The following is a 26525-nucleotide window of genomic DNA, read 5'->3' as shown; positions in this document are numbered from 1 at the left end:
TTTGTTTGTCAGAAAATGCATTTATTTTCTCCCAGGTCCCCTAGGAATTGTTTCACTGGGTGAAACAATGTCACAATTCTAAATTGATGTTATTTTTCTCTCCACTATTGAAGATATTCTACTATCTTCTGACTACTATTGTGGCTCCTAAGAAATCTATTAGTCTAATCTTTAGTTCTTTGCAGGTAATTTGGCTCTTTTTTTTCCCGTTATTTTTCAGATCTTTTTAACTGTAGTGTTTTGCTGTTTCATTATGATGGGTACAGTTGGGATTTCTCTGTGTATTTATCCCCTTTGGGATCCACTGAGTTTTCCAGATGTAAGAAGTAGTGCTTTCCAGCAATTCTGAAAAACTCTCAGCCATTCTCTCTTCAAATATTACCCTTTGGCTTCCTATTATCTTCTTCTAAAAGTCTAACTAGACTAGGTCTCATGCTTCATTCATATTTTTTCTCTTTGTGTGGAGCTCTGGGTAATTTACTGGTATTGATCCTCCAGCTCATTACTTCTGTCTTCAACTGTGTCTATGAAGGATGTTTAATTCATCTACAGAGCTTTTAATTTCAATTACATTTTAAGTTCTAGATGGTCTATTTCACTTATGTTTAAACATGATTATTCATTTTTATAATTTTTTATTTTTTATTTTATTTTATTTTTTAGATGGAGTCTCACTGTGTCACCCAGGCTGGAGTGCAGTGGTGCGATCTCGGCTCACTGCAACCTCCGCCTCCCAGGTTCAAGCGATTCTCCTGCCTCAGCCTCCTGAGTTGCTGGGACTACATGTGTGTGCCACCACTCCTGGCTAATTTTTTGTATTTTTGGTAGAGATGGGGTTTCGCCATATAGGCCAGGTTGGTCTCAAACTCCTGACCTTGGATGATCTGCCCACCTCAGCATCCCAGATTTTTTTAGTCTTTAATCCTTTTTTTTTTTTTGAGACAGAGTCTCTCTGTCACCAGGCTGGAGTGTGCAGTAGTGCAATCTTGGCTCATTGCAACCTCCGCCTCCTGGGTTCAAGCGATTCTCCTGCCTCAGCCTCCCGAGTAGTGGGACTACAGAGTGCGCACTACCACATTCAGTCAATGTTTGTATTTTTAGTAGAGATGGGGTTTCACCTGTTGGCCAGGATGGTCTCAATCTCTTGACCTCGTGATCCTCCTGCCTCGGCCTCCCAAAGTGCTGGGATTACAGGCATGAGCCACTGTGTCCGGCCTTCTTTAATCATCTTTTTAAACCTATCTTTTTTATTTTAGACATAGTAAACATAGTTATTTTATATTCATTGTTTAATTTCACATCTGAAGTCTTTGGGAGTTGATTATCCTATATAATTTCTCTTGTTGATTCTAATGATACATGTTTCCTTCTGTGTTTACGATTTTTGACTGTGAGCTCATATTCCTTGCAACTTTATCTGGGGTTATTATTTGGAGTCTGAGCTGAAGCTGCATCCCTTCACACTTGATTTGCATTTATGTCAGCCAGTTTCCTGGACACACTACTGGCCTGTGACTATTTTTAATTAAATTCTTTACTTCAACATTTTTTGGACCACATAAATAATTAACATGGATCTCAAATCAGTGTGTGCTTATGAATTCTCAGAAGAGACTTTATCCCCCTCTATTCCATGCTAAGGCTGAGTGAGTCCTCACTGTCCATTTTTATTTAGTGGGTTTATATCTTGTTCATCCCTACAATGAACATCCCAATTTTATACAAAGGGGTCACATGCTTTCCTCCTTAGGTGGAGGGAGTAGTCATCTTCCATTCTTTGCAAAGCTGTCAAAACAGAAATATGAAGTTGCTATTAATAGAATGTGGCAAAAATCCTCAAGGACGAAGCTAGCATTGGTTCCTGTTTATCTAATGAAGTTTCTGATTTCAATTTGATAATGTTCCCTACACAGTCCTTAGCTTTTGTGTGTATCAGTATTTTAGTTGTTTCCATCCAATGGACATCTTTAAGGTACTGAGTCCACCATAATGCCAAAAAATAAAATCATTTCATTGGTATATCTATTTTTTAGGCATTTTATAACTATTGCCCTACTGCCCTCTAGTAAAATTGTGCCAATTTATATTACATTCATCAGGGGGGTAATTAGAAACTACAAACTTTAATGTCTTAGGCTGGCCTTAGCTTAAACATTTCAATTGTATTTGATATGAAGCTTTATGAAATCCAAAATACTAGGATATTTAATATTTTCAATAAAAATAATGCGGAACAGGGTCGAGCACAGTAGCTTATGCCTGTAATCCAAAGACTTTGGGAGGCCAAGGCAGGCAGATCACTTGAGGCCAGGAGTTCGAGACCAGCCTGGCCAACATGATGAAACCTAGTCTCTACTAAAAAACAAACAAACAAACGAAAACAGCTAGGCATGGTGGCATGCACCTGTAGTCCCAGCTACTCTGGAGGCTGAGGCAGGAGAATCTCTTGAACCCAGGAGGCGGAGATTGCAGTGAGCCGAGATCGCACCACTGCACCCTAGATCTGGGCAACAGAGCAAACCTCTGTCTCAAAAATAAATAAATTAATTAAATAATGAAGAACAGATTCAAGGATATTTATATTTTGGCACCCACAGAAGGTCTATAAACAAAACAGAGAGAAAAAAGATCTTTTAAGAAACAAATCTATGCATACTTTAAAGTTCAGAAGAACACTTTAACAGCAGTGGCTGTGAACAAATCCAGGTTTCCAACGTACTGTTTGACCCTGCGCCAGCCTCCCATTCTCATCTGTGAGATGGACATGATAGTGGCCACCTCATTGAAGTATCAGAACAATAACATAATGTTGGCATAGCCCAGAGCCTGACATAAACTAATTTCTCAAAATCTGGCAGCTAATATTATTAACTTGTTTTAAGTGACTCCACTAGTGAGTGAGGCAGCTGAGATTTGAACCAAGTTTGTTTGAATCCAAAGCCCATGAGAAACCTTTTTGATTTGCATATTATTATAGGAAATAGGAATTAGTTGTTCCCAGAGATTTCTTGCTACAATTTTTTCACTGTGCAGTAAGCTACCCATTTTCTCACAATAAGCCCCATAAAGACAAAAAGGTAGGATCCTTTTCTGGCATGTCATAAAATTGATGAACCTTCTTTTTTTTTTTTTTTTTTTTTTTTTTAATTGAGACAGGGGCCCGCTCTGTCATCCAGGCTGGAGTGCAGTGGCGTGTCTTGGCTCACTGCATCCTCTGCCTCCTGTGTTCAAGCGATTCTCATGCCTCAGCCTCCCGAGCAGCTGGGATTACAGGCATGCGCCACCACGCCCCACTGATTATTGTATTTTTAGTAGAGATGAGGTTTTGCCATGTCGGCCAGGCTGGTCTTGAACTCCTGGCCTCAGGTGATCTGCCTGCCTTGGCCTCTCAAAGTGCTGAGATTACAGGTGTGAGCTACTGCACCCAACCAAAATTGATGAACATTCTTGAACTTAGTTATCTACTTACAGAAGATAGATGATATTTAGCTTCCCAAACAGCTTGCAGGTAAATTTTCTAATAAGGCTTTTGATACAATAAACATCCTGTGATTCTGTTCTTCGGCAATGAACAACTTCTACCTTTCCTCTTGGAGAAGTGAGTACTGACATTTTTTATCCTGTCCCCAAAAGAGAGAAAAAAGTCCACTATTAATCTGATATGATAAGCCAGTTTGGTTATAATACACACAAAACTGAACACTAATTCAATTTCCATGTGGTCAGAGTGAACATGGTGTGAGAATACTGGTGTGACACGTTTTCCCCTGGGTGTAGTCTGTGACAACTGTCACTGCAAACCAGCTGACGTTCCTCCATAGGAGAATGAAGTTTCTGAGAACTGGCCTGTTTAGAAGTTTCTGCAACTATATTCTTTGTTTCCAACAAAGCTGCTTTAAAAAATTCTAACAATAGAATTGGAAAAACATTGAAAGGAATTATTTACGGATTCAGGGTCCTCTTATATTTAATCAGCCACGATGGCATGTGGTCAAGAGTTACTGGGGAAATACTGACAGCTGCTGCCTATGTTCTTAATAGAGTTCTCCAAACTGGAGCCCTGAAGGTCAGCAGTCTTGAGACATATTTTGAGACCAAAAAAGTTCTGTGGTTAAGTGTAGGAAATGCTCGCAATAGGCTTCCTGAAGGGCCACCAGGCCCATTAACATCTTTGAGAGGTTCCATAATAAAGCAACTTGTTTTCTTTGTATAACCCAGCCTTTCCCACACTCTTTGGGAACAGAATCTCTAATGACGGCAACAGTGGAGAACCTAACGTTCCAGAAGGACACTTTGGGAAATGCTGTTGACAAAAACAGTAGGTCACAAAATGATTTCAATTTCTCTCTCATTGTCTCAATTTCTGTAAGTCTCTCTTCTCTCTTTCCCTCCCTTCTTTCCTTCGTAGGGAAAGCCATTTTATTATATACTAGCCAGTGAGCTCAAAACAGGGAAAACAATGAAGGAGAAATTAATAATGTCTAGACTCCTATCGAAGCTAACCATAAATATTGTCATTCCTTGTTCTGGTTTTAAATTGAAAGCAAAATTGGAATGAGACATCTTGTTTGTGAAACATATCATAAACTAATGCTACAAGTATATAAAAATTCTGAATAAAATAAGAACGTATAATTAATTAGATAACTGACTTTGGTAAAAAGAAAACAAGAAAAGAAGAAAGAAAGCGAGCGAGGGAAATTCTCCAACCAGGTGGCAATGATGTGAGCCGATCTGACACAGGTTTTGGGGATAGAATGGACCTCACTCCAAACAGAGAATTAAAAATTAAACCATGCATCTACCTGGGACTTTGGATGGGCCCCTCGGTAAGCGAGGGGGCTAGAAAAATTAAACTCACCAGCCCAAGAAAGTGACAAGCTTTCTCTACACAAAGCTCTAGGTAGAAAATAAAGCAAAAATACTGCTGAGAAGTCCAAATTCTAGACTAAAGTGGGTATGGCATTCTAGTCCACACAATCTGTGTATTATGGGAGTCGCCAAGAACTTTAGATGATAGACTCTGAAACAGACTACAAACTAAGTATGTTTATAATAAAGAAATATAGAAAGAGAAACAAAAGTCATGAGAAGAGAACAGGTCATTATTTAAAAAAGAACAGAAACTTAAAAAATGAAATATGTGGTTATTAAAATTTAAACTAAGAGGATGGGTTAAAAACAAAAGAATAAAGAAAATAAACTGGAAGATACTTATGAACAAATTATCTAGAAAGAAGCACATAGAAACAGAAAATACAGAATTCAGTAAAGACACATGTAAGACAGAATGAAAAACATCTGTCTTATGGGAATTCCAAACGGAATAAATGAAACATTTGAAAATAATGGCTAATTACTTTTAGCATGGATGAAAGACATGAACCTTCAGTTCAGAGCAAAAAATACAAATAAACTCCAAATATATAGTAAAACTACAAAACCCTAAAGACAAACAGAAAACTTTAAAGGAACCTGACAAAAGACAGACTGTCTATAAAAAATAATTAGACTGACAGAATATTTCTCATCAGCAACATTAGAAGCCAGTAGCACAGGGGTTAGCAAACTTCTGTAAAAGGCCAGAGAATAAATACATTAAGCTTTATGAGCCACATGTTGTCTACACAACCAGTCAACTCTGCCATTGTAGCACAGTAACAACCAGAGACAATATCGGCACAAATGAGCATGAATGTATTCCCACAAAATTTTACTTACATACACTGAAAGTTGACTTATGTATAATTTTCATGTGCCATGTAATTTTTAAAAAATGTTTAAAATGTAAACTACATATAAAGTTTAATGTAAAATGTGTGTGTATATATGTGTGTGTGTGTGTGTGTGTGTGTGTGTGTGTGTGTGTGTGTGTGTGTGTGTATATCCCTAGCTCACTCACAGTCCATACAAAATAGTCAATGGGCTGAATTTAGTCTACAGCCCATAGTTTTCTAACTACTAGAATAGTGTTTTAAAAATATAAAAGGAAAAATAACCATTAACCTAGACTGATAAACCTAAACAATCACTTTAAAATGAAGATAAAATAAAGACAATTTCATACAAAGACTGAAAGAACTCAAAGAATCTTGTAGAAAGAACTAGGAGATGGTATATTCTGAGAAGAATAAAATCAGAAAGAAGTGGAATACAAGATTAAATGCTGGGAAATAAGAAGGTAAACATGAAGGTATATCTACAAAAGCATTGATGGCAAAAAGAAGGATAATACATTTTTCCTAAAAAAAAAACAAAAAACAAAACAAAAAAAAACACACACACAGAGATGAACTGAATTGCCAGACAACAGAAATGTAAGAGAGAAGGATGGTGATCAGAAGCAAAGTATTCTAGCATGTTTGTACGTTTGAGCAAAGGCAACAGATGATTAAGCCAATGATTCATTTGGTAAATCAATTCTTTACAGTAACACATTTAAGGAAAATCACTTCAAAGAAACATCTTTTTAATATTTATTTATTTTGTTAGGTGGCTTTATGAAAGTGATATAAAATCTTCTCTATTTAAATTTTGAAAAGTGAGATAAAATATCTAAATAATATGGTTAATAAAGAGTTATGGCAAATATATTGATGTTGGTTATAACTGACTGCAGTTCTAGAAATCTGCATAAATCTTTTGTTGAAAGCAATATCTGCATTGGTAGACGTGATATTACTACATACATAAATATATGTTTTCCCCAAACACCAAAAGAGCTTTGCAACTGTGGAAATTATCCTAACAAATGAGCTGCCAAGTCATGTCATTATACATTTATCCAAACTCATAGAATGTACACCGAGAGTGAACCCTAATATAAACTATGAACTTTGGGTGATAATGATGTGTCAATGTAGGTTCAATATTGTAACAAATGTACTGCTCTGGTGGAGAATATTTTTAAGAGTTGGAGGCTGTTAGAGGAGGGAAGAGGTACAATAATTGATAGCAGGAAGCTGTGGAGGGGGAAATCTCTGTGTCTTCCACTTAATTTTGTTGTGAACCTAAAACTTCTCTAAAAATTTGTCTATTAAAAAAATTCTCTTAACTTTTGCTTTTCAGTTTTTGAGGGCAGGTTAAGTATTATAACAGCTAACATCTACTGAGCATTTGTCTTTAATCCTAGTGAAACAGATGTTATTAGCCTTGTTTTATAGTTGAGGACATTGAGGCTAAGAAAATTTAACTAGAGTAATTAAGGCACACACAGAATTTAAACATGTTTCTTATCACAAGACTGAGTTGTTTTCCAGTTATTCTATTTATATTTTTTCCTAATATCTGGCTTCAAAGTACCTTCTGTTATTTTTAATTCCAAGCCTTAGAGTTAATTATTTGGGCACCTTAGAATTAATTATTTGGGCACAACTGTCCAGAAACCAGAAACGAGGGGGCGTGGACCCAGAGACTACTAGAATGCAATGCTCGAGGCATTGCAGCCTAAAAGGGCGGCAGCTCGCCCCGTCGCATGCTGGGAATGGTAGTTTCCTCGCTCTCCCTTCTTCCCCCGCCCTCGAGCATCCAGATTGGAGCTTCGTTCCTACTCCCTTGCAGGGCGCCACGGCTCGACAGAGCCACTCGTCCTCGCCTGGTCATCCCAGTTCCGGAGGCTGACCTGGGGATGCGCCCTTGACGCCCTGCACCGCAGTCCTTGCGTCGCTGCTAGTCAGCACGGCGTTACCCACCTCATTCGCAGCTCCAGGACGCCGCACTCCACGCGCTGCCGCAAGGAGGACGCGCGTCCTGGTCACCATGGAGACGGTGCCGCCTCCGTCATGGCGCATGCGAGAGGTCAAAGGTCAGTCCTGCAAGTTCCGCTTCCGGTTCCGAGATCCTGTTTGTTTTCTGCAAGCTCTGTGGTTTCGGTGAGCTCTCAGAGCCGATTTCTAGCGGCCGTGCGGGGGACAGGTGTCCAGAGGTCGGCTGCTGCAGACATGGCGGCCTCCACCGCGGCCGGGAAGCAGCGGATTCCCAAAGTGGCCAAGGTAGGCGATCGCGAGGGGCCTTGTAGGAGGTGGCCTAGGAAAGGGGCATCCCTCAGCCCTGGGGGTGCCCGGGTTGGGAGAGAGTGTTCCCGCCGGGGAGAAGGCTCACCCTGAGAGATGGAGAGGAAGCGCAGCTGGTGGTGGGGCGCGGGCTCTTGTCATCGCGGAGCACGACCCGCGTTGGCGTGGCCTTCGTTCTGGGGTGGTTTTGCTGGGGAGAGGAGTGGGGTAGTTCGGTGAAGATTTACTGAGCCAGGCACTGCACTGGGCGCTGGGAAGCTACGCTTGGACGCTGGCCACAAGCAGTACTCAAAACACGAGTTTCTGTATAAAGACGACCTTGCTAGATGTTACCGAGAGGCAAAGTAGAATATGCCATGGGCGTGAATAAGGGGGTCGTATGAAGGGGTCCTGAAAGTAAATTTTGCTGAGGAAATGACCTTTAAGCTGAGACTTGAAGGCTGAATAGGAGTTAGCCCAGCTGACAGCGGAGGGCGAGAGTAGACGGTAGGAGTAGTATAGTATCATAAGTTAATTAAACAGTAGATTTACTGTCTGGTATTTCCTTCGATAGCTAATACTTACCAAGTGCTTAATATGTGGCAGACTTTGAAGCCTTTACAGATACCCTCCCTCCAGTCTTTCTTGAGCCCGGATGACTCTCTTGAACTGGACCTTTACATAACTATTTGTCTGACTCGCAGAAGTAATGCATATAGAGCAAGTAACACTGTGTCTGGCACTTAGTGCTTATTAAATATGAGCTATCACCATTATCATCATTACTCCACATGTGGCATTAAGTAAGATTTTTTATAATTCAGCTACATAAACTTTTATTGGGCATCACTGGTCCAATGGAAATATAATACACACCACATATGAAATTTTAAATTTTCTCATATCTACATTAAAAAGTAAAAACAAAGCAAAAAAGTGAAATTAATTTTGATAATATATATTTTATTTGAACGAATGTATCCAAAATATTATCATTTCAACATGTAATCGGTATAAAAAATGTAATGAGGTAGTTTATTCTTTTTTATACTCCATCTTCAAAACCAATGTGTATTTTACACTTACAGTCCACCTCAATTTGTACTCACCACATGTGACTCATAGCTACTGTGTTGGACAGCACAGCTCTAAGCTACGTTAGACTATAAGCTTCTAAGACCTCAAGAAGATTACAGTCTAATGATGAGAACTTACTGAATATTACCTTTGACTTGAAGTGCCATGTAAAACCAAACCCAGTTATACACCGGGGCATTAAATAAGTTGAAGAATTCTATAAATGCAGGTTGTAATGCTGTTAATAAGATGTGCTGCACATCTTGATAAAACAAAACCTCTGGTCAGAATTTTACCTAGACGGCCTCAAAGTTTATTATTATACTCATCTAAAAGGGAAAACTTGCTATTATTTTTGCCACCTTTTTCTCTTGAGACTTTACCTATGGCTTTGCAGTAGATACTATGAATAAGAGAGAAAACTATTTTTTTTTCTTTTCAGTCTTATGGAGGAATGGGAACATGTCATACAAAAAGGGCATGTTGTGATAATACTAATGAAGTTCATATCTTAAAAAATGTATGTTTGTTTCTTAAGCCTTATGTGAAGAGCATCTACTAAAAATAGAAATTTCTTCTTTCTTAAAAGGTGAAAAACAAAGCCCCGGCTGAGGTACAGATAACTGCTGAACAACTCTTAAGAGAGGCTAAAGAAAGAGAACTTGAGCTTCTTCCACCTCCACCTCAACAGAAGATCACAGATGAAGAAGAATTAAATGATTATAAACTAAGGAAAAGGAAGGTCAGTCAGTGTGGTATCTTTCAGTCCACTAATTGTTAAGACTGTATTGGTCAGTTTGAAAAGCTCCTCATTGGTTGGATTCTGTAGGGCAAGATGAGGTTAAGTGTTTCCAGACACATGAATAATGTACTTCTGGTTACCAGATAACAGCATTTTTCTGAACTATATAAAATATGCCATGAGTTGTCTGGTTAAAGTGTAGAGAAATTGAATCTGCATAATTTTTGGTGCTGAATCAAAGTGGGCGGAAGTTTAGCAGATGGAACAACTGACAACAAGAAGGAGGGTATGCTTAGTAAGGCTGCACTGTGTACTTCTGTCTGTACCACCTTCTGTGTTAAGAATTGAGATCTGGCTGGGCATAGTGGCTCACGCCTGTAATCCCAACACTTTGGGAGGCCGAGGCGGGCAGATCAGCTGAGGTCAGGAGTTTGAGACCAGCCTAGCCAACATGGTGAAACCCCATCTCTACTAAAATACAAAAATTAGCCAGTCGTGGTGGCAGGTGCCTGTAATCCCAGCTATTCGGGAGGCTGAGACATAAGAATCACAGCAACTCGGGAGGCAGAGGCTGCAGTGAGCCGAGATCGTGCCACTGCACTCCAGCCTCGGTGACAGAGCAAGACTTTGTCTCAAAAAAAAAAAGAAAGAAAGAAAGGAAAAGGAATTGAGGTCTGCAAAAGGACCATGAGAAGACTTTGGGATCTGATTTGACCTCTTCACTCTAGAATGTGGGACTGTTTTAAAGCACTAATGCTGTTATATATGAAATTCTGAGAATTACCAGAGGACTTAAAGGTAATGGTCAAAAACATTTTTTATTAGGGACAAGCATAGACCATTTTAAAGTATCAGTTCGTTGATTGTAACCTTCTGTAGTGGGTTTCTTATTCCTCGAGGATTCCAGGATGTAATTTCTCTTAAATATGAACAAAATGAATAATCATTTTAGTACAAGACTTAAAATAGACCAAGGGTGCTGTCATTTTTAGTCATTTGTCTTTTGACTTGACCCTTTTTGCCTTCTTCCAGACTTTTGAAGATAATATAAGAAAAAACAGGACTGTGATTAGTAACTGGATAAAATACGCACAATGGGAAGAAAGCCTAAAGGAGATTCAAAGGTAAAATTACTGAGAGTGTAGTTTTGTATATAATGATTCATAGGTTAACAGATACCAAAAAGAAAAGAAGAAAAACTTAAAGCACAGGTAAAAGATTGTGCCTCGGGTAGAAATTTTCAACTTTGGTTCCATGGAACCCTAGGGTTCCCTTGAGGGCGTCAGGAGTGCTGGGGTAGAATAGTCCTGGGGAGGGTGGCGGAAGAGGCTTTAGAGATAGATCTTGTCAGCTGTAGCTAAAGAAGCACAATTTCATTTGCTTTGTATATAATGAGATTTTTTTAAAAAGTGTTTAGCTGAAAACCAATGGCCAAAAAAAATAAAAATTGCAATCTGGCCCTTCCTGTGGTCTAGCTTTCTGCATTCTCCCCACATACCTCCTTCCCCCACTGTGCCTGTGTGTGTGCCACTCCCTGAATATATCGTGTCTCCTTATCGTGAGGCTTGACTGTTCTCCTTGCCTGGAATGAGCACCCCCTCCTCACCAAACTTAGTTTCCTGGTAAATTGGAACGTTCCTCAAGTTCTCATTTCTACAATTACCTACTACTTAGCCTTTTCCACCAAACATTTTCATTTCTTCCTCTCTGCTTCCCGTGCAGATCTTGACTATAACATAAATCACATTGCATTATAATTGCATGCATGTCTTTTTATAAGACTTTGTAAGGTACTTGAGAGCATTATATCTTTTCTTTTTTTTATGCCCAGAACTTGGCTCATGTTAGACACCTAATAAAACATCAGTGCATTCCCGATAGTTTGAAATAACTGCTACATGTGTTGTATGCACTATTTTTGATGCCCTGCAAATCTTGCTTCTTAAGGGCTCGATCCATATACGAGCGTGCTTTAGATGTAGACTACCGAAATATTACACTCTGGCTGAAATACGCAGAAATGGAAATGAAGAATCGCCAAGTCAACCATGCTCGAAATATCTGGGACCGGGCCATAACAACGCTGCCTCGAGTTAATCAGTTCTGGTAAGTTTCTGATCTAACAAAACAGCCTTTTATAGACTAGCAAAGTTCCACATCTTCTGTATTTATTTTATTTACATGATGATAGTTTAATTTGATATCCTACTTCAAACATAAATGCTGTTATGTCCCATAGTCTATTAAGTCATAATGGTAATGTTCTATAGCTATGTAATCAAAACTAAAATTTTGATTGCAATCTTTTATTCATAAGCTTCTTGTTGAACTAGGCAACTTTTAAGAAAAAAATATCTTTTTTTCCAATGGTTCATCCTTTTTCAGATTTACATGTAAATGACAAAACATGTTCGATTTAACCTTTAACAAAGGTAAAATCTTCAATCTTCTTCCCATTCAACAATGGAAGAACTAAACCACAGCAGATATTTTCGGGTGATTTTGTTAAAGGTACAAGTACACGTACATGGAGGAAATGTTGGGAAACGTTGCCGGTGCCCGGCAGGTGTTTGAGCGCTGGATGGAGTGGCAGCCTGAGGAGCAAGCCTGGCACTCCTACATCAACTTTGAGCTGAGATACAAAGAGGTGGATCGGGCCCGCACCATTTATGAGCGATATATCCTTTGGACGAGATCTGTATGGTGCCATGATTGTCCTGGATGCTGCTGCTGCTCCTGTAGAGATGTCTCATGATCAGGACACACAGTCATTAACGTCAGGCTCAAAGTCAAGAATGCCAGTTTATCAGCTTCCCTATGTTTTGTAGGGAAAGAGATTGGTCAGAATGAAAATTTGTGATCTGGGTAACTAGTCTTTTCTAGTGAGAGTTTGGGTTTATTTTATTGTAATGCTAAAAGCTAATGTTTCCTTGTGGAAAATGTTATTCCTGGGGGATTGTTTCCAGGAACTCAAGGGGATACCAAAATCAGTGATGCTTAAGTCCCTCATATAAAATGATGTATTATTTGCATGTAACCTATGCATAGCCTCCCATATAATTCAAATAATCTCTAGATTACTTATACCTAATGCAATGTGAATGTTATATAAATAATTGTTATTCTGTATATTTTAAGGAATAATAAGCAAAAAACTACATGTTCAATACAGAAGCACTTTTTTCTCACGAATACTTTATCTCAGGTTTGTTGAATCCACAGATACGGAACCCATGGCTGGAGGACTAACTGTACTAAGGTCCTGGCTGCCGTTGCCAGTCCTGTTTTTCTAAGGTTTGTGTTGGTCATTACTACCTTACTGGAGTTCATCCAAGGTTTACTGTTTACTAGCTGTGTGGCTCCAGCGAGTCATTTAACTCCTTTGAGAGTTGGTGTCCTTTTCTTAAAAACAAGAATAAAAACACCTTTGTTGGGCTGTTGCGAAGATTAAATCATACACATGAAAGCACTTTTAGAAACTGAAGTACAGTCATTCCTCACTATTTGCAGATTCCATGTTTGCAAAATCACGTATTTGCTAAAATTTATTTGTAACCCCCAAAATCAGTAATTGTGGCACTTTCAGAGTCATTTGTGGACATGCACAGAGCATCAAGTCCAACAAGGTGAGGCTCTGCCTTCTGGTCTTAACCTCATATAACCATGCCTAGAGCTTGGAGACAGGAAGGGCCGGTGCCATATAGTGCAAGGAGCTGTGGCTCTGGGGCCAGTTGGGGAGTTTGAATCCCTGTCAGTGGGGCAGCCTCAGTCCAGTCACTTAACATTTCTGAACCACTTTTCTTACAAAATAATGCAGATAGAATCTGCCAGGATGAGTTCTTTTTAGGATTTAAGATGATGATGAATGTGAGATTGTATATCTACACGTTTCTCCTAGGAGCAGTGGTTCAGTACTCAATAATTAAGTGTTCGCAGTGACTAAATAGAACATAACTACCAGAAATAATGAGAGTCAACTTTATTATGCAGTATTAAGATCTTTTTATTTTTTTACTCTTCTCTGTTGAGGTGACAATGTTAAGATATTAATTATGTCTACTAATTTTAATATTATTAGTTTGACGAAAGCTTTTATAGCACTTGCTACGTGCCAGGCAGTATTCTAAGTACTTTACAGATATTGTTGTTTAATCCTCATAACATCCTTGCAGTGTAGGAACTTCTCTGTCCTACAGATGAGGGAGCTGAGGCATGAGAGATTAAGTAGCTTGACTGGGTTCTCACAGGTGCTGATGGAAACAGAATGTGAACCTAGTAGAGCAGCTTCAGAACTGATGCTCTTCTTTGCCATATTGGAATATATTACTACTTTGGAAATTAATGATTTATTCAAGGAAGATAGATTAAAATGGCAATTCAAAACTTTCTGCTTTGACTCTAGTTAACAGTTTTCTTTTTATAGCATGTTTTTTTCTTAATTATTAGTTCAAGTATTCATATTTTAATATAATTGGTGCCATTTAATGACCAGACCATTATTGACCACTTACGGTGCCATGTTCTTTTGGCTAGAAACTGTGCTAAGGGCTTTACGTACATTTTCTCATTTAAAGCTGGCAGTAATCCAGTGAGGTTGGCATTATTTTTCCCTGTTTACAAATGAAACAGCTGAGACTTAGACGTCTAAGTTCAGTGACTTATCCAAGATCACATGGTTGGTAACCTGCGTTGAGATTTTTCTTTGCTTCCAAACTCGAGTTTATACCACCACTAAAATCTTAACTAAGCACTGGAGGAAAATAGAGATGAATAGGCGTGGCCCTGCTCTCACGGAAGCCACTGTTTAGTTCTACACTTTTGTATGTGTTTTGTTCCCCTAGAGTTGTAGTTTGAATTGTTGGAGTTTCCAGGCTTTGGTATGGTTTTGGTGTTTACTTACTTACTATTTTTTTAAGCCATGCTGTTTTGCCTGGTATTTCCTTAATTCCCTTGCACTTGTCCTCGTGCACCCTGATGTTAAGAACTGGATCAAGTATGCCCGCTTTGAAGAAAAACATGCTTATTTTGCCCATGCACGGAAAGTGTATGAGAGAGCCGTGGAATTCTTTGGAGATGAACATATGGATGAGCACCTTTATGTTGCCTTTGCCAAGTTTGAAGAAAATCAGAAAGAGGTAAGTATACCTAACTTCATTATACTGTAAAACAGCTTAGCAAAGATTACATTTTGTGCATGGTGAGTTCATTTCCATTTTTTCTTACTGACATATCCCTGGAGAAGATGTTTTCAAAATACAAAAACACAGCTTCTCACAGAGAACAGCATATATATGTGACTAAGCTACAGATGGGAGCTGATTATAGATTGTATTATAACTGTCTTAATTTTATTGTGCTTTGTTTGAAAATTAAGCCTTTTAGTCTGAATGCCTGTAAACTGAGAACTAGTCTTTTAGCATCCTAAGTAAGGGACTTAACAGATAATAAATATGGGAAACAAAAAGCTTAAAGCCCTAGAACAGAAAACAACATTTAGAATGGAAACAGAGATTGCCCTACAAATAAGAGAGTTCTTTTTTTCCCTTGTACCTATGAAAATAGCTCAAATATTGAGAAGATGAGGCAGGAGGATCACTTGAGGCCAGGAGTTTGAGACCAGCCTGGGCAACATAGTGAGACCCTGTCTCTAAAAAAAAAAATTGAGTGGGCATAGTGGTGCACACCTACAGTCCCAGCTACTTGGGAAGCTGAGGCAGGAGTATCACTTGAGCCTAGGAGTTTGAGACTACAGTGAGCTATGTTCATGCCATTGCACTCTAGCCTGGGTGACAGAGCAAGACCCCATTTCTTAAAAAAAAAAAAAAGGGAGTTCAAATAATACAGAATTGAGATCCATCCAAATACAGGTTTGAGCATTCCCAGTCTGAAAATCCGAAACTCAAAATGTGAAACTTGTTGAGTGCTGACATGACACTCGAAGGAAATGTTCATTGGAACATTTCAGACTTTGGGTTTTTGGATTAGGGATGCTGAACCAGTAAGTATAAGGCAAATATTCCAAAACTGGGGAAACATCCCAAATCCAAAACACTTCTGGTAGCAAATGCTTCAGACAAGAGATACTCAACCTATATAAGGTCTTGCACGGACCATGCTAGGGAGTTCAGATTCTGTTCGGGCCAGTGGGAAGTATTGAAAGGTTTTAAGCAGGACAGTGATTGGATATGATTTATATTTTAAGGAGAGCCTCTGGCTAATTCATGGAGAATGTATGAGGGTAGATGGCAAAAGTGGAACCAGGGTAGACCAGTGGGGAGACTTTTGAAGTGGGCCAGGTGAACAGTGGAGTTTGATGGCCGGGGGGCTGGGGAGAAGCGAATGGCTATGTGGAAGAGATTGAAATGGTAGGGCATGTTGCAAGAGTGAATATGGAGTATGAGGAAAAAAGAGGAATTGAGGATCACCTGAAGGTTTTGGCTTGAGCAAGTGACTGTAGGTTAGGCCTTGCCTACTAAAATTGGGAAGATGGGGAGAGTCCCAGTTTGAGTGGGGAGGAAACAGAAGCTCAGTTTTGGACCTGTTTGAGATGTGCAGTAGACATCCAGTTGGCAGTGTTAGGTAGACAGTATTAAATATGGAGCTCAAAGCAGAGTACCGGTCCATCCTGACAGAGATACCTTCAACAAGAGGGAGAAAAGCATCTTACTCTGAACATTATGAGGCCTCAAAATCTAACTTATAAGTAATATTTTGTTATATTTACTCTCCTAGTTGTGACTGGCATGAGAATATTGTTTTATAGAAGGTAATCATCCTGTCTGCATTTAGTTTGAAAGGGTACGAGTGATTTACAAGTATGCCCTGGACAGAATTTCAAAACAAGATGCCCAAGAACTCTTTAAAAATTATACCATCTTTGAGAAGAAGTTTGGTGATAGGCGGGGTATTGAAGATATCATTGTGAGCAAACGGAGATTCCAGTACGAAGAAGAAGTGAAGGTGAGCACTGGTGTGGATGGTCAACTCTGCAGATAACCCAAGATGTGCTCATCAATACTAGCAACACTAAAATGAATAATAGCAAATAGCACTACTAGTGATTACTCTCGTGATGATGTGCCTGTGATCCAATTGGCAGCTATTTCAGACAAGTAGGAATAAACAGGGCTGATAGAAAAGGCAAGCAAACAACACTTGGATTTGCTCTGCCACTTACATGTTGTAAGTCGTTTTGTTGATTGTTGACTGTATGTAGAACCGGAGCAAAAGAAATGTGGAATCCATTTGAGCTCATTGTTGGAAGAAGGTGGAAGAGTCAGAGATTGGTCCAAAAACCTGTTCTGCACATCACCTTTGAGCTTAACTGCCTGAACGAAAGATGTATGCTAGACAGGGTTCCATTGGCATCTCTTTTTCTGTAATGTACTATTTTGATTTCAATTCAAAGAGAGTGTCATTTTCCTTCAGTATTCTGTTGTGTATTTAAAAATACTCTTCCTTAGTCAAGTTAATTAAGATACCTCCAAGCAAAGGACTAAGTCTGTTATTAAATATGGTGGTAGGTTAGCAAGATATGTTAAAGATGAATTGCTATTAATTGGAAAAGCAAGTTTAACAATTGTGAGCATGATATAATTCTGTTGTTACAGACATAATGATACATAGTCACATATTTAAGCAAATGCATTGGTAAGAATAGGCATCTAATTATTGACTGTCTTGAGAGTGATGGCTATAGATGAAGGAGTCCTTGCTGTGGGACACCTGGCCAGTAATCTATCCTCTGTATTCCTGTTTCTTTTCTATTTATGCAGTCTCAGGGATGGTGTTTTTAAAATGAGAGAACATGTAACATTTAGAAGAAAAGGTGCTAAAATATAGAAAGTCAGCCTGATGCCTTTTTTCAGCTCGCTTAACCTGGCAAGTGCAGCTCTTGGTTTTGTTTTTTATTTATTAAACTGGTTGTCTTTCTAGGCGAATCCACACAATTATGATGCATGGTTTGATTACTTGCGCTTGGTAGAAAGTGACGCAGAAGCTGAAGCCGTGAGAGAAGTCTATGAAAGGGCCATTGCCAATGTCCCACCCATTCAGGAGAAGAGGCACTGGAAGCGCTACATTTATCTTTGGATCAACTATGCACTCTATGAAGAATTGGAGGCAAAGGTGAAAAAACAGAATTATGTGTCAGCTGATAATGGTTTCCTGTCTTCTGTATTCACAGCTCACCTATTGCAGATGTTTATAATTCTTGAAACAAGGAAATTTAGTTTTAAATTTTTATAGGCTGCTGTTCATCCATACAGTTATATATTCGCTCTGCAACATTTTAAACTCTCTGTGCTTGTTGTGGCCACACATGAGGGGCTTTTTTAACTTTGGTTTGATTTTTACTTGAGGCACAACAAGATATCACTTGGAGCTTGAAAGAGAACAGTGAGCCAGCCCTTAATTTAGTGAAATATAGTTTCCTGGATTTGCTCATTAATAAGAGTAATTATGGCTAGATTATGCATTTTTGCTTTTAGCAAAAATCAAGTGGCATTTTCAGAAATCATTTGTATTAACCTTCTGGGTTTGATCTGAGACTATGAAACATCTTTGTTTCTTTCTGCCATCAGGCAAAAAGGCTTTCTACAAAGAAGGGCTTAGAATTTGGTGGCTATCTTGTTGGTGATTCTTAAACTGAAGTTTCATGGCCGTTCATACTTTACATCATAAATCAGGGTTTGCAAGTAACAACTTGTGAAACATGCTGTTTTGGGGGTGTACATTTTTACCAGTATCAGTAAAATTAGTAACTAGTAAAATGAGTGTTAGCAGCAGACTTCAATATTTTGTGAAAATTTCTTATCCTAATACAGGATCCTGAGAGGACAAGACAGGTGTATCAAGCCTCTTTGGAACTAATTCCTCACAAAAAGGTATGTTTGCTCTAAAGTGTTCCATTTCAAACAGGTCAGAATCCGCTTCTGTTACTTGTGAAGTAATTCAGTGAAATAATATTGATTGATAAAATGCTTCCCTGTCCCACCATGGACAACATAAATAAGACTGAGATATGCTCCTTGCCTCTGAAAACAGCTCACAGTCTAGGTCGGAGGACAACCTGCATTGACAAACAAATAATATAAATTCAGAGAAGGCTAGGTAATGTGAATAGTCTGAGTGGAAGGAGAAAGACATCCATGCAGAGAGCACACAACGTGTGCGGGGGACACAGAGGCAGGTTTGTTGGTAACAGTGAGTGTGTGCATGCACAGATCAATGTGCCCCTTGTGTAGATGGTTGAGATGTTACCTCTGCCTTGTTTCCCAGCACGAGAAACAAAGCGTGTTTCCTTCTGTAGAAGTGTTGACTGAGTTACTTTTCAGAATAGAGGTAGGACATTCTGTCCATATACAAGCATGCCTACAAAACAGAGTCTGTTCTGAGCAGAGGCTACCGTGCCATGCAGTACAGTACAGTATCTGGATCATGGTTCTCAGGAGAGGCTACCATGCCATGCAGTACAATATAGTATCTGGATCATGGTATGTGGGTTTCTAACTTTTGTGAAATGAATGTGATCTTTGCTTGTAAATAAGCAGATTACATTCCTCTTACTCTGAAGTTTTAGAGAAATCGAATTACCAATGGCTTTGGTTAATTTAAATTAACTTTAATTCAATTTAATTTGGATGAGGCTTTTAAGCTAGATATTTTTGTGCTTTTATTTTCTAGTTCACATTTGCCAAAATGTGGATACTGTATGCACAGTTTGAAATACGACAGAAGAATCTGTCATTAGCCAGAAGAGCATTGGTAAGTAAAGAAAGGATCAAGATGACTCGTCAAGTTCTATGAGAAAGAAATTAAAATCTTGGTGCTTGGAAGTTGTACAATTTCTACTTTAAAGAGTGACAGAAGTATTATACCTTTATAGCCTGGGACATGTTAGAAAACATGCGTCATCTGTAAAAACACTGACTAATAATGCGTAAATTATTCTTATTACCTGGGGCAAATTAACATTCTGTTTCAATATTGGAAATTTCTATAGCTACCAGTTACTAAATCTTTCCACAGACTAGAATTAGTAATCTGATCCTGTGCAAACTTTTTGGTGTGTTAAATGCACTTAATTGTTCTACTTTTTTTTTTCTTTTTTTTTTTTGTTTGTTTGTTTTTTGAGACAGGGTCTCGCTCTGTTCCCCAAGCTGGAATGCAGTAGCACGATCTTGGCTCACTGCAACCTCTGCCTCCTGGGCTGAAATGATCCTCCCATGTTGGCCTCTCAGAATGCTGGGATTACAGGCATGAGCCACCATGCCTTGTCCTTTTTATTTATAGGAGGTTTTATGCATCTGACATCCCTATTCCCTAGGAGATCCTGAGAAACTTTCAAATCTTATTTTATTTAGTTGCCCAAACAATTCTGGAACACTGCCTCTTGCTGAGTGAATTAGAGGAGTTTCCTTCAGCCTTTTGTCAAGAACCAGTAAACATTGTGATACCACAGAGGGAAAGAATGGTAGGCCATGTTGACTTTGCAAGATTCTTCCTCAGCAGAGAACAGCCTGTAGGGCAGTGCAATAACTGCACAGATTAAATCCACTACAGGATCATAGTGGTCTGGTTATTTTATTTTCCAGGGAACTTCCATAGGCAAATGTCCAAAGAACAAATTATTTAAAGTTTACATAGAATTGGAGCTACAGCTTCGAGAATTTGACAGATGCCGGAAGCTTTATGAAAAGTTCCTGGAATTTGGACCTGAAAATTGTACCTCATGGATTAAATTCGCTGAATTAGAGACAATCCTTGGTGATATTGACAGAGCACGGGCAATCTATGAATTAGCCATCAGTCAGCCACGTTTAGACATGCCAGAGGTGAGCATCTCAAGTCAAATATAATTTTGTTTGAGATACGTGTTTAGTCTTACTTTAGATGACCATCTAAATGTGGGTGTATTTTAGAGTATAACGATGATCTAACTAACTTAGTCTCTTCTACTCAGATTAGGCTTGTACGTGGAAAGGTGGCTGTGGGGGACAGGGGAAGTAGCCCTCTCATTAGATACCAGAGCAGTAGGCATCCAGGATGATGCCCAGGATGAACTGGGATATCATGGGGGTGGGTGATGCCCCTTCTGCAGCAGGAAAGCCTAAAGGGGCTGGGGAAGAGGCCAGGCAAGGAAGAAGCCAGCAGGCTGGCCCACCCGGAGAACGAGGGGGATGGAGGTAGGAACTGCACATCCCTGTATTCTCTAAACCAGGATGTCCTTGCAACTTCTGTTGTCACTGTCCTGAAAGTCCTCGCCTGCCTTCAGTAGTTAAGCTTGACCCACAAGGTAGCACCAAACCACAGCTAGGAATGATTTGAATCTCACAGGAGTCGTAGAACTCACCCAGCCGTTTTGTTAATCTCATGCACTAACATGACCCTTCATTTAATGGTTTGGCCCCCTGATTGCATTAATTAAGGCAGGGCTTTAGGTATCACTGAGTTCATCAGTTGTCCTCGGCTCCTCCACCAGACTGCCAGCTTTCAGGTGTCCATGCCACAGTTTATTCATCCTTATTCCCTGCCAGGCCGCACCGAGCCAGTGCGCACCTGTTCAGTGAATGCTTGTTGCACTGAACTCTCATAATCAAGGAATGTACAGTAGAGGTAAGAATATGCATACTGGCTAACCTGGGCCTGTTTTCTCTCTGGATGCTCAAATTGCGTGTGGCTAGAATATGGAGTACCTGGGAGATGCTTGGCAAGTTTCTCAGCTCTTGATAAGTCAAGCATTTGAAAAACTTCCAAAGAGAATCTCTAAGACTGAATCCAAGGCCCTTTTTCTGTAATCTGGAATTCTAGCCAAGTTTTGGCCAGCTAATAGATACCAATGTTATTTATCTTATCCACATGTGTTCTTTAGTTGTTCAGTAAAAATCCTATGTTCCTAGATGTAGGTTAGAGTGATACTTAAGCTGTGCTTTGGGTGGGGGCATGCTGCTTTGTAAATGTCAAGACTGACCCATTTACTTTTCTTCCTTAGGTGCTTTGGAAATCATATATTGATTTTGAAATTGAGCAGGAAGAAACAGAAAGAACACGAAACCTTTACCGGCGGTTGCTTCAACGGACGCAGCATGTCAAGGTATCCTTGCTCTGTAGATGATCTTTCATTTTGCTTGAATCAGCAGTCCAGAAGAAAATGATATATTTCTGTATTTTAAGTGTTTGGGTTTTTGTTTTTTTTTTTTTAATGACTTCCTTGCTTTTCAAGAGAAACGTGAGTCTCAGAGGACTTTGGAATGTTTGGAATGTTAAGTTTATACCAGGTCATTGTTTATGCTGCATGTGAGTAGCTTGGGTATCACAAGATTGAAAAAAAGTTAAACTATTTTTTTTTTTTTTTGAGACAGAGTCTTGCTGTGTCTCTAGGCTGGAGTGCAGTGGCGTTATCTCGGCTCACTGCAACCTCCGCCTCCCAGGTTCAAGCAATTCTCCTGCCTCAGCCTCCAGAGTAGCTGGGACTAGAGACGCGCACCATCATGCCCAGGCTAATTTTTCTATTTTTAGTAGAGACGGGGTTTCACCTGTTGGCCAGGATGGTCTCGATCTCTTGACCTCGTGATCTGCCCGCCTCAGCCTCCCGAAGTGCTGGGATTACAGGCGTGAGCCACTGCACCCAGCCAAGTTAAACTCTTTTCAAGAGTTTAAGACTATGTCAGACATTTAATTGTAGAATGTAGAATCAAATATTTTCAGTGTTTATATTGAAGCATATATTCATTGTTTTCATCTGTGAAACATTAGTGATGAACACATTACTTTCCGATGTCATTAACTGGGAATTTGCTTTATTGTTACTACATTATTGTCTTCTGAGTGATATGGTTAATTTGGTTCAATAATAACTTTTTTTAAAGGTATGGATCAGCTTTGCTCAGTTTGAGTTGTCTTCAGGAAAAGAAGGAAGTTTGACTAAATGCAGACAAATTTATGAAGAAGCTAACAAAACCATGCGAAACTGTGAAGAAAAGGAAGAGAGACTTATGCTGCTGGAATCTTGGCGAAGTTTTGAAGAAGAATTTGGAACAGCTTCAGATAAGGAGAGAGTAGACAAACTCATGCCAGAGAAAGTCAAGAAGAGAAGAAAGGTCCAGACTGACGATGGGGTAAGAACTCTGCCCTGGGACTGTTCATCTCATGTCACATGAGTAGAAACACTTCTGACTTCGAAATGTGGACTTTTAAGTGGCATATGTACAACCTTAGAATGGAAGCAGACCACCTGGAGTAGGAGATGGTTGCAATCTGGCTGTTTTGGAAACACAGGGTAGAACATATGGTCCAGTCAGAGGTGGAGAATGGGAAGGGGTTGGCAAAGGTGTTTTGGTGATGGTTGAGTCTGGGAACTTCATGAAGTGTGATATTTTTAGAGCATTTAATAGGAAGTTAGTGTGGAGGAAGATGGAACTGAACTTTCAGATAGGAGCCTATCCAGAGAAGGCTTGTAGGCGGTAAGGAGTTTGGTGGGAGTCAGTGAAGGCTGTCTTGCATAAAATGACGTGACCAGATTGCTGGCATCTCATCCTGGCAGACTCAAGGGGCTTAGATTGGAGAAAGAAGACCCATCAGGAAGCAGTTTTTATAAGCTGAGCAAGACATGGAAGCTGGAACTAGAACAGGGCCACAGGGCCTGTTAGAACAATATTTGGGAAGTGAAATCAGTGACTGACAGGAGGTGAGGATGGGAGGGTAGGGAGTTGGAATAATAATGCACAGATGTATGGCTTTTGCTACTGGGTGAATATTATGTGAAGATCGTTAAACATTTTCTTAAGTGTAAGACTGCACAATGTAGTTGGAGACACTGAACATCTTGGTTGGCTATAGAGGAGCTGTGCTTAGATTTTTAGAATTTTTTTCTACCAGTTTAGTTCTCACTGAGCTACAGTTGCTGCTTACTCACTCCCAGTCTTTCAGACCCAGCCCTTGTTCTTTCTGTAGTAGACTTTCATGTTATTTTGTAAAATGGAGGTAATCATCCGGATTTCCAGTAAAAATTCTTCACTCTGATATGTGAGTATATCACCAACGTTTGCTTATCTTTTCATTTTTTATTTCTGTAGTCTGATGCAGGCTGGGAAGAATACTTTGATTACATCTTTCCAGAAGATGCTGCCAACCAACCTAACCTCAAACTCCTGGCCATGGCCAAACTGTGGAAGAAACAGCAGCAGGAAAAGGAGGATGCTGAGCACCATCCAGATGAGGACGTCGATGAGAGTGAATCCTGATCTTTTTTTCATAGACAAATGTTTTGTTATTTTTATAAATTAATTGTTTGGAACTCTTGTGACTCCTGGAAGTTCTTATATATTTCACCAGTAAGAAATTGATTGGTATCTTTGATGGCTACTTTTTAAGTTATTTTTTAAATGCTCTTGGGTTAGCTAGGGGTAGGGATTGCAAGTAAAGGACTTTTTTAACTGCTGGATTTCTTTTTCCATCTGAGTCCAAACTTTTCTAATGTCTGTCCACATTATGCATTAGGAAATGTAATTAAGGTAACATTCTACAGTAACTTCATGTCATACCCATAAAGATAGATAGTTTATGCATTCATCTGAAATGTGTAACTTTTTCATGTCTTCAGAGCCACAGACTTGAGTTCATTTCCCAGCTCTGCCACTCATGGTTATATAACTTAATTTTCATTTTCCTCATTCACAAAATGGGCCAATAGTTTGACAGCTCATTTTGAAGAATACATTATAAAAGGAATATACCCGGTGGGTGCATAGTAAGTGCTCAGTAAATTGTTTGTTCTAAGCCACTTTTAAAAACGGTTTCATTCCTTGTAGAATTGAATGCGAGTGGATTAATTTACCTTACCTTCTTACTAGTGGCCAGTTATATTAAGTGTTTTTTAGAACACCACTTGGAAAATAATTTGCAGTGATTATATTTCTGAACAAGGTTCAGAAAACATTGTTTACCAAGAATTTAGTCTAATTTCAGTTAGGCGCTCATCAGTTCTCCAGAGTGGTTGAGTTTGTAATACCTTGTTTAAAGAATAATGGCTTGTTCACATGTGTGCTATGAAAAATGATGTCCCATGTTCACATAAATTTGGGAAATTCTGGACTAAAAGACTTAAGTCTCGTTAATCAAATCTCTTTACAGTTAGGCTTCTGTACATTATGTATCTCCAGTAGCAATGTTGCCGTATTATTTATTTCCCAAACTTAGTGGACAATGGAGTCATTTCTACCTAGAGTACCAGTAAACATCTCCCAGTGTGCTATAGTAGAAAATGTCTACTCCTCACTGCTGACATGTTAAACTTACTCTTGGTTTAGAGCATGTGTAGAAACACCTAAGGTAGCTCTATGCTAAATAATGAAGAGTAGCACAAGAATGAATGTATTTGCTGATATGTTGCTCACATTCTCAAGCAAAAATTCAACTGCATTAACCGATCTGAGAGTTTTCCTTTAACCTGGACTGTGTTTCTCAAGCACATTTTTTCTTTGTTCACTGCCCAAGGACTAGAACTGTATTTTTAAGGTTGTTTTCCCCTAAAAGGACCTTTAGTAAGCAAATTTATTATTAAATGTGCACATCTTATTCACCGAAGGGAATAAAAGCTACTTCGTAATGTTACTAAATTTTATCTTGAAAATAACAGTGTTTGAGGACAGAAGAAAATAGGACTGTTGTTGTTGAGATAAAATCTGTTTTCAGCCTGACTGCTTTAGTCACTGGACGAGCATCAGCTGCTGTGGTGTCAGATCATCACTTCTCGAGTAGAGGTCTGCCTAGTGAGTGAGCAGGAGAACATCATCTTAATAGCCTTTGGCTCACCCAGAGTCAGGGAGAGATGAAAATAATAGGTCAGAATGCAAGTGACTTAATCACAGTCTTCCTAGAATTACCTGTTTATGTTGCATGAATGCATAAGAAAAAAATTCTGTCATGTTCCCAAGGTAGAATTGTAATAAGCATGTGCCACTGTGAAAGCTGGAAGGGAAAAAGCTATTCTCTAACAAACAGGAGAACATAAAGATTCATTTCTCTCCCACCCTCAACTCCACCAAAGTAAATCCTTTCGATAGTAAAAGTTTAATAATAATTTCTTGTGGGTTTTTCTTCAGTTAAGTCTTTCACTAACTGGATATTTTCACATATTACAGAGGAAGACACTACACATAAAATACATGGTTGGCCTATGATATAGTTATATGGCCTTTCTTTAGGAATTATGTTCTTTTTCCTCTCCCAAAAAAAAAAAAAAAAACAAGTTTTTTTTTTTGGCTTTTTAGAAGGGCAGGATTTAAGCAAAGCATTGTGAAGAGGAGAAAAGATCTAGGACTAACAAACAGTATAATGGAATGAACGCAGGTGACTGGGAAGAATTTACTACACGATAAGAAGGGAGCTTCTTAAGTATGCTGGACAGTGATTGCTTCAAGTGTGCATTTTTAAAATACTATGTATGGAAGTCACAATTTAATTAAATGTATCTTAAATGATGACCTTTCACAATCCTGATTTTTTTTTTGAGGCAGGGTCTTACTCTGTTGCCCGGGCTGGAGTGCAGTGGGATGATCTCAGCTCACTGCAACCTCCACCTCCAGGGTTCAAGCAATTCTTGTGCTTCAGCTTCTGCATAGCTGGGATGCCCAGCTAATTTTTGTATTTTTTTTAGTATAGATTTTGGCCAGGCTGGTCTCAAACTCCTGACCTCAAGCAATCAGCCTGCCTTG

At 39.2% G+C, this 26525-nt stretch overlaps 2 protein-coding genes across 17 annotated transcripts in view; one reads left to right on the top strand and one right to left on the bottom strand.

Moving 5' to 3' along the window:
- Positions 1-7806, bottom strand: part of CFAP61 (cilia and flagella associated protein 61) — a 306901-nt gene extending 299095 nt beyond the window's left edge. For 12 of the 16 annotated variants that reach the window (XR_010132305.1, XR_010132306.1, XM_063702319.1 and 9 more), the window contains exons 1-2: positions 7692-7778; positions 3470-3620 (exon numbers count right to left, since the gene is read on the bottom strand). Coding sequence is in view for 14 of the 16 variants with exons in the window: in XM_063702319.1 (XP_063558389.1) it covers positions 3470-3612 (143 nt within the window). In the remaining 2 variants the exon portion in view is untranslated. Of the gene's footprint in view, positions 1-3469; positions 3621-7621 lie in introns of all 16 variants that reach the window. The other 4 variants (XM_063702312.1, XM_063702315.1, XM_019017258.4 and 1 more) reach the window with 4 other exon arrangements.
- On the top strand, positions 7525-24909 carry CRNKL1 (crooked neck pre-mRNA splicing factor 1). The gene is made up of 14 exons (XM_019017255.4): positions 7525-7991; positions 9658-9810; positions 10843-10934; positions 11758-11916; positions 12322-12488; positions 14767-14945; positions 16600-16770; positions 17746-17937; positions 18636-18695; positions 19495-19575; positions 20406-20645; positions 21803-21904; positions 22680-22928; positions 23886-24909. The coding sequence occupies exons 1-14, from the start codon at positions 7782-7784 to the stop codon at positions 24051-24053; spliced, it is 2223 nt and encodes a 740-aa protein (XP_018872800.1). The 5' UTR covers positions 7525-7781; the 3' UTR covers positions 24054-24909.
- The last annotated feature ends 1616 nt before the right edge of the window (positions 24910-26525 follow it).

The sequence above is a fragment of the Gorilla gorilla genome, chromosome 21, assembly GCF_029281585.2.
Source record: "Gorilla gorilla gorilla isolate KB3781 chromosome 21, NHGRI_mGorGor1-v2.1_pri, whole genome shotgun sequence".
Classification (NCBI taxonomy): domain Eukaryota; kingdom Metazoa; phylum Chordata; class Mammalia; order Primates; family Hominidae; genus Gorilla; species Gorilla gorilla.
This window is presented reverse-complemented; position numbering and strand designations above follow the sequence as displayed.

Coding starts and splice junctions, on each gene's coding strand:
- CRNKL1 (XM_019017255.4), top strand. CDS start 7,782: ATGGCGCATGCGAGAGGTCAAAGGTCAGTCCTGCAAGTTCCGCTTCCG. Junction 11,917..12,321: donor CCTCGAGTTAATCAGTTCTG/GTAAGTTTCTGA, acceptor ATTTTGTTAAAG/GTACAAGTACACGTACATGG. Junction 22,929..23,885: donor AGGTCCAGACTGACGATGGG/GTAAGAACTCTG, acceptor TTATTTCTGTAG/TCTGATGCAGGCTGGGAAGA.